This window comes from Sinocyclocheilus grahami, unplaced genomic scaffold (genome assembly GCF_001515645.1).
Source record: "Sinocyclocheilus grahami isolate Dianchi unplaced genomic scaffold, SAMN03320097.WGS_v1.1 scaffold148.1, whole genome shotgun sequence".
In the NCBI taxonomy this organism is placed as follows: domain Eukaryota; kingdom Metazoa; phylum Chordata; class Actinopteri; order Cypriniformes; family Cyprinidae; genus Sinocyclocheilus; species Sinocyclocheilus grahami.
Window position 1 is genome coordinate 1,662,497 of NW_015505327.1, and position 8,325 is coordinate 1,670,821.

General features: G+C 40.4%; 2 protein-coding genes across 2 annotated transcripts in view; one reads left to right on the forward strand and one right to left on the reverse strand.

Moving 5' to 3' along the window:
• The window catches only part of LOC107591936 (dickkopf-related protein 4-like), a 2,331-nt gene extending 554 nt beyond the window's left edge, over positions 1–1,777 (forward strand). The window contains exons 2-4 of the mRNA XM_016281228.1: positions 157–276; positions 406–490; positions 1,536–1,777. Coding sequence (XP_016136714.1) covers positions 157–276; positions 406–490; positions 1,536–1,777 — 447 coding nt within the window. The remainder of the gene's footprint in view (positions 1–156; positions 277–405; positions 491–1,535) is intronic.
• Positions 1,778–5,692: 3,915 nt separating this feature from the next.
• Positions 5,693–8,325, reverse strand: part of ppiaa (peptidylprolyl isomerase Aa (cyclophilin A)) — a 5,506-nt gene continuing 2,873 nt past the window's right edge. Inside the window, exons 2-5 of the mRNA XM_016281231.1 lie at positions 7,285–7,315; positions 7,121–7,209; positions 6,167–6,339; positions 5,693–6,065 (exon numbers count right to left, since the gene is read on the reverse strand). Coding sequence (XP_016136717.1) covers positions 5,933–6,065; positions 6,167–6,339; positions 7,121–7,209; positions 7,285–7,315 — 426 coding nt within the window. The 3' untranslated portion in view covers positions 5,693–5,932. The remainder of the gene's footprint in view (positions 6,066–6,166; positions 6,340–7,120; positions 7,210–7,284; positions 7,316–8,325) is intronic.

Consider the following 8,325-nt stretch of genomic DNA (forward strand, 5'->3'; position numbering starts at 1 on the left):
ATATATATATATATATATATATATATATATATATATAGTATTTATGATTTTCAGCATGCAATTTTATCTGTAAAAACAAAGCAACTGTACTTGTTGTAATTACTTCCGTGCTGTTTTCATCACATATTTTAAAGTCTGTTTGATAATCTCTTCCAGTCAGTATTGCATCTACAGAGTGACACAGTTGCAAATTCCCATAATTCTGTTAGAAGGACCTCAGCTGTGCAGGGAATCAGAGACGCTTCACCTCCTGCGCAAGACTGTTCCACTGCACAAGTAAGATTTTGTTTGGTTCAGTACTGTAATCTACTGAAGTTACGTCCAACCATGGATTAATATCAAACCTGCAGTTCCAATTTTTCACAACATTTAAGCAGTTTTTATTCATATTGTGTTTTTCACAAGGCAACTGAATGCAAAGGCTCAAAGAAGAAACAGCGCAATGCTGCCAAAACAAAGATTCAGTTGGATGTGCGAGGAAGTCAAAAAGGTAAGGATAGAGTTTTATGTACTTTCAGTGTTTTTTTATTTTATAATTTATTATTATTTTTACAATTTAAAATGTTTTTGGGTCAAACCTTTGGTCAAGTATTGATATATGATCAACTACTAGTAATTTCCCTGTGCTGACAAGGACAGACATTATTGAAATCATTAACAACGTGCATTCTCTGTCTGCATCAGCTGTAAAAACTCTGCACATGTTAAAAAGACAAATTATCAAACTGTTAAGTCAAAATGAACAGTTCTTAAAAGTGAACTGATAAACTAGAACAATGTTGTGGCTATAGTAATCATAGAGTGTGACATGTAATTTTAAGAAATATTTTTAATTGAATCTAAATGTTGTCTTAAATCTAAGAATATAGAATATATATTACAAAGAGTTGAAGTTGTTTCCTCAGGTTGCCACCATCTGTTTCCACCATATATTTTTCACATTTAAATTAACTACTCCATATAAAAAAAACAACATGGTCAAAATGACATCAACAATCTGAAAATTGAACTGAATTAAACGACACGTTAAAACATCATCTTTTTATGCCTCTGTCTTATGTTTTGTGTCAGAAGGGGATGATCTTAGTTTCCTCTACCATGATTTTATTTAGAAAACAGCCGATAATTGAAAAGAGGAAATGTGTATTTGTAGAAATGTGCAGAGTGTCCTGAGTGCGAGGCTTATAATGTCAAATTAAACTGTAAAACTGTCAACACTATTACTTTTCTGAGGACATATTAAAATGTGTGTAGCTCGGTTGGAATGGCAAAGTGCAATTTATTTACAGTTACACATTGTTTGAACAGAACAGAATGTTTAAAAGTCTAAAAATATAGCCTTTTCAAACTAGAAACGTTTTCTGGCTGCAAAGTTATGAGCTGTGACAAGTGTTATTTATCTAAGCCATTATATATATATACATACACACGTATGTGACGCCAACAGCTACAGCACTGCAGCTTTTTATGCTCCAGTTGTTGTTGTTGTTTGAGTAGTTGACTCACTGACCCTCACCACATCTCTCCACCCGCAGTGCCCGAGATGTTCCCATGCGTGCGCTCGCGCGACTGTGACGAGGGTATGTGCTGCGCGCTCTACTTGACGGGGAAGAGGTGTCAGCGCGTGCCCGTGATGGGCGAGGTGTGCCTACTGCGGGGACGTGCCAAACTCCGCCGGAGACTGGAGCGCTGCGACTGCGAGAAGAGCCTGCAGTGCCGCACGCAGCCCGACAGTCTTCGCGGACAGGGAGTGTGTCAGCCCGAGCCGAGGAGCTAAAGCACTGGCGAACCGCAGAGAAACTGGGTCAAAACATGACTACACACGTCATGGCATATGTTTAAAGCATTTCTGAAGTGAGGATGACGAGGTTGTTCTAAATAAAGTTGTTTCTATAATTCTGTGTGTAGTGTGTAGAAGTCGGAATGTATGTATTGGAACGCAAACGCCGATGACTGAGCATGGCTTTGGTGTTCTTTTCCTGCTCCTGTAAAAGTTTGAGTCAAGCGCCTTCTTTCGGCTAACTGTTATTTCAACGAATAAGTTTGCTGAACCTCGTCTTCCTGTGGTGTGTCAGCACTGAACGTGTTTTCCGGTATCTGAGGCCAAACTTACACTGAAGCACATCTGAACTGGCATTTAGGCGTTCATACCGTTTTTATGCTGCTCATAATTGCATTTACACATCAGGTACTGTGTATTTTACACTAGGGGCTGAAGTGAGTAGACCTCTTCACTTCATTTAGTCTGGCTTTAATGCAGCATTGCGTCTTCACTGAATTTTGGGTTGGCACAGAGCAGCATTAGCTCTGCTGTGCAAAGACACCCGGTTCAGGTCACGGCACACCCATCTAATGCGCTGATGAACTGAATTAAGCATAAGGGAGATATAAAAAGTGCAGTGTTGAATGGCCTCGGAGCAGGATTAGTTAGTTGTTGAAAATGTGCACATCTAGGCCATTCCTGCTGGATTTTAATAAATGTATTTCAACAATGCAGTATTCTTTATCTCATTGTTATTCGAATAACCTGAAAAGGGTATTCGATTTTAAAGGCCCTCAAGTTTTGAAAGTTACACTTTAAATGGTATCTGACTTAAATGTACAATAAGCACAAAGAACTTTCATTTGTTTATCAATAACCTTCTTTAGAACTCACAGGATCGGTTTATTATTCAATGAAACCGGTCCAAAGCAATTAAATTTTTCAACCTTTCATTAATCTTAATGCGACGCAATGACAAACATGCATTTGGCTTACAGGCCAAGCAGGCACTAGTAATTGTGTTACGCTTTAAGTTGACACCGAATGTTCACACAGCTAAGATTACACACTTGCTAGCTGTCCTCTTGGCTGCCATCACAACTTATAAAGATAGGAATAACACTGAACGGCACTACATTTAATAGACATAAGTCGTGGCCTAATGGTTAGTCGGACTCGTAACCCAAAGGTTGTGAGTTCGAGTCTAAGGTCCGGCAGGGATTGTAGGTGGGGGGAGTGAATGTACGGCGCTCTCTCCCACCTTCAATCAAGGCACTGCTCCCCGGGTGCCACAGCATAAATGGCTGCCCACTGCTCCGGGTGTGTGTTCACTGCTGTGTGCGTGCGCACTTAGGATGGGTTAAATGCAGAGGCGGACAGTAAGTACATTTACTTGAGTATTGTACTTAAGTACACTTTTTGAGTACAGGTGCATCTCAATAAATTAGAATGCCGTGGAAAAGTTCATTTATTTCATTAATTCAACTCAAATTGTGAAACTCGTGTATTAAATAAATTCAATGCACACAGACTGAAGTAGTTTAAGTCTTTGGTTCTTTTAATTGTAATGATTTTGGCTCACATTTAACAAAAACCCACCAATTCACTATCTCAACAAATTAGAATACTTCATAAGACCAATAAAAAAAAACATTTTTAGTGAATTGTTGGCCTTCTGGAAAGTATGTTCATTTACTCTACATGTACTCAATAGTTGGTAGGGGCTTCTTTTGCTTTAATTACTGCCTCAATTCAGCGTGGCATGGAGGTAATCAGTTTGTGGCACTGCTGAGGTGGTATGGAAGCCCAGGTTTCTTTGACAGTGGCCTTCAGCTCATCTGCATTTTTTGGTCTCTTGTTTCTCATTTTCCTCTTGACAATACCCCATAGATTCTCTATGGGGTTCAGGTCTGGTGAGTTTGCTGGCCAGTCAAGCACACCAACACCATGGTCATTTAACCAACTTCTGGTGCTTTTGGCAGTGTGGGCAGGTGCCAAATCCTGCTGGAAAATGAAATCAGCATATTCAAAAAGCTGGTCAGCAGAAGGAAGCATGAAGTGCTCCAAAATGTCTTGGTAAACGGGTGCAGTGACGTTGGTTTTCAAAAAACACAATAGACCAACACCAGCAGATTACATTGCACCCCGTAGCAGCTTTGAAAGTCAATGGGTGGTGATTTTTTTCTTCTCTAAATGACTTTTTTTTTTCAGAGTTTATCAGTAATCACTCTTGTAGGGCTACATGAAGTGATTTCCCAACATTTTTTGAACACTGACCAGCTCCAAATGTGATTATTTATTTACAACAATTCAATAGTAAGAAGTTAATATTGTGGTATATATTAGACACAATATTGTCCGATTTTGCTAAACTGTGTAAGTGAAAATATTACCTATAAAGCCACAGAAGAACTGTTGTGCGTCTCCTAATAAAACACAAAAGGTGTTGGACTTGAAGCAGCACTGCGCAGACCATTCTATGTGTGATAAAGTACAGCGAGAGCGATTAGACAGCATTTAAAATGTTTGTTTTGATGCCAAATTAAGTCTTACTGTTTTGCTTTTTTTGTTAAAGCAGTGTTGCTGTTGTAAAGTTATACATCTACAGTTGTGTTGCTAGGTTTTAAAGCTGGTTTGATTTTTCTTTCTTTCTTATCACTCTGTATTTACAGCATTTCACTGTCCACTCTGTTCAAATGTGGATGAATGGCTAAACATATATGTGCGCACACGCTGTCAGAGCTGTGTGAGATCACTACCATCCTGCTTTTGTGGGGGTGGGTAGGGGTGTTAAATATTATTTTTTTGTTTCCCCATAGGTTTTTAACATTCTAAAAGCTCTTTATTCCAAACATATTACAAGCTGGTCAGTGTATTCAGCAGGTGTAATGTATTCTAAGTTGCTTCAGAAGTATTGTAAGTACTACTACTACTACAACAATAAAACGGTGCAGACATAAAAAAGGAAATTAACTTTTGGTACTTAAGTACTTTTAAAAGCAAGTACTCCTAAGTAAAAATCTGTCTTTACAACTTTTACTTGTAATGGAGTAATGTTTGACCAGCAGTATCTGTACTTTCACTCAAGTAATAGAGTTGAGTACTTGGTCCACCTCTGGTTAAATGCAGAGCACTAATTCCTAGTATGGGTAACCATACTTGGCCACATGTCATTTCACTTCACAAATCAAGTTACATCCTTAAAGCCACCAGGTTTCCTTTTATGGAATAGGGCGGGACAATAATCCATCAACACCTCACTCAAGTGACAGAGTAGGGAAGAAAAGACAGACAAATTGCTTAAATGTCAATATTAAGCAAAACTATTAATCTTAAAATAGTTCACCCAAAAACAAATTAATCTCAAACTTTTCCATTAATCAATCATTTAGCCCATGGCTATTTTTAATATACATACACATACTATATTCCAAGATTTCTGAAGTCACAATAGCCTCGATTTAACAGATTTTAAAGTTCCCTGGAGGGCAAGTCTGTTAACTTGAACTGCTGTGACTGGATTCACTGAGAGAGTTGAATTGCCTAGAGCAGGGGTGTCAAACTCAATTCCTGGAGGGCCGGAGCCCTGCAGAGTTTAGATTCAACCCTAATTAAACACCTGATCCAACTAATCAAGTCCTTCAGGCTTATTCGAAAACTACACGGTATTAGTGTTGGAACAAAACTCTGCAGGGCTCCGGCCCTCCAGGAACTGAGTTTGACACCCCTGGCCTAGAGGATAAGTGAAGAAATTTAGAAATTTTTGAGCCGGATCAGCAAGCTCTCTGAAGTGTTAATTGTTTTTTTTTAAATAAAAAAAATAAAAAATAAATCTAAGAGCTCACTGACCGTGACTCGCATTAACCTGAAGCAACATAACCAAACAAACAAATAAGCTTAAAGTGAAAAACGAGACCAACTGCAACAAACCATGTTTCATGTCATTGTTCCCCTTTATTTTCAGACTTTGATGCACGAATTATAGGCCTACAGGACTTCATTTGCAAATGAAAACGGCAAAGGCAACTTGTCAAAAGACAAAAATGGACGACTGAAGGATATAGGGAGGGGGTTGTAGAACTTGGACAGGAATGTTAGCGGCAGGATTTATGAAAGGGAGCACTGAGGGGTACTAGACTAGGTTTGGGTTAAGGTTAGTGGTTGAGGTGTTTACAGCTGGCCACAGTCAGCGACGACGATCTTGGCACTGGTCTTTCCACTGCGGGAACCGTAGCCCTCCACTTTCTTGATGATATCCAAGCCCTCCACAACCTGTCCGAAGACAACGTGCTTGCCATCCAGCCTGGGGGAAAAGAAAACGTGAGGGGAAATAAAAGGGGTCAGGAGGAGGCGCTCCACAGCATGGATCTAGCAGACATGCTCATTCACACGGCTTTTGCTCACCATGAAGTAACTTCTGTGCAGATGAAGAACTGGGAACCGTTGGTGTTGGCGCCGGCGTTGGCCATGGACAGGCAGCCAGCGCTGGTGTGCTTCAGGCTGAAGTTCTCATCCTCAAACTTGTGGCCATAAATGGACTTTCCACCAGTTCCATTGTGGTTTGTGAAGTCACCTCCCTGCATCCAAAGGTCTCAAGATTAGAAGCGAACCGCAAAACTGATAGTGTAACCAAGATCTCAGAAGACTTCAGGGCAGGGTTTGAAAGTAACTCACCAGTCAATCGGGTTAATAAAATTAAGTTACCAGCAATTCAGAAATTTCTACTATCTTAAAAATAAACCCAGATTATCAAAAGTCACGGCTGAGATTTAAATATTAATTTTGAATCATTGAATTTGGCAGTTAGTGACCACCATGAAACCATTAATGGAAATGCAGAGCAGTGAATCTAATCGCTAATATAAAAGGCAAGAGTGTTAAACCGTTTGAATGAGTTAATTGAAAGAAAGGGTGATCTATATTATTTAATATGAAGCATACTCTTGATTGAAGACACGGTACTGGAAAAGACACACAATCCTCCAGCATAGGGTTAAGTCAGTACATGCACATATTTGACCCAAATTGTTGTTAATGTAATTGAATGGATAACTATGCAAGTGGCACAGCAGGATTTAGAATAGCCTCCAAAGTTGTATTTGGGCACCACCAACAGTTGCAAAACGGCATCTCTATGCGTACAAATACTCAAATTTGAAAGATTTGAGTGTTTCCCCCCCCCAGTGTGTGACCCTCTTTATGCTTATTTGCAAGGCTCATGGTTGGAGGACAACATTTATCAATCATAACCCACCAAACAGGCTGTTGAGTTGATGCGTTACCTGCCACTGTGGATTTCAACCTGAATTCGGTGGGTGTCAATTTCAGATCCTGCATCTAGGCCTAAATCTTTCATACCTGGCACATGAAGCCGGGGATGATGCGATGGAAGATGGATCCTTTGTAGCCGAAGCCAGGCTGACCAGTGCACAACTGCCTGAAGTTCTCTGCAAGACAACAGACAGGTGATGGGCACTTCAGATCAAACAAGTGGAAAATAAATAATAAGTAAGTATAAATACCTGCAGTTCTAGGGACTATATCAGCTCTCAGCTGTTAAAAGAAACAGAAAGAACGTCACATTAAAACTACTGCAGTGTTCAAGTGCGTGACTGCGTCATTACGTCAACGCAACAAACCAGAAACAAGCGCGTAGTGTTGCCAGGTCCGCGGCTTGTTGCCAGGTCCGCGGTTTGTTGAAGCGACCCCAATAACGTGATAGTTAGCCCCTGGAATGCGAATTGTATCAGGAACCCCGCAAAAAAATATATAAAAAAAATAAATAAATAAATAAAATTATCCCCAAGACCGCGACTGAGCTAGTTGAGCAGCAATTGGGCGGGATTTGTAGTGAAAACCTGGCAACCCTGAGCGCCTCATCTTCCCGTGCCCGCACTGCAGCCGCCCGTTAAACGCGACAATGTGGAACACAAACACTGATTGGAGGTACAGTGCAAGCAGCACATCACGCATGTTATTCACACTTAAGGTTAGTACTCAAACTACATATTAGGGAGCATCTCTCCGAGAGCTCGGAAGAAATTGACCACGAGTTTTATTAGACGATGAACTGACACGGCCGCGCAGAAATTCACTTTTAACATCGCTTCTCATCCAAGTTACCTGAACCTTACCACTCCTATCCAAATGAGGAAACCCTGCTCCACCCGCACTGAAAGGCCGGTGTTCCGGCGAATTCAGTTCCCCTGTTCCCCCTCACAGCGCCTGCGCAACTTCGCAGTGTTGCCAAGTCCGCGGTTTTCCAGCGGTAGTTTTTAGTAGCAATTGGGCGTTTCTTTTTTATGTATCCTGGCAACCCTGAAACTTCAGTACTAAAATCATGACTTCATGATTTCGCCCCGGGCTAAGCAAGTCAGCTTATGGTGGGTTTGCTGTCTTTCTGCAAGCAACATTTCACCATGTTATTTAGATCATTTGTAATTAAATAGGTATTCATGTACATGACGTCCTGTTCAATCGCAACAGAGTCAGATTTCCTGCCAATTCTAACCTTTTCCTGTTTTATGAAGTGTAACACCATACATTACAATTAGACAGTTAAA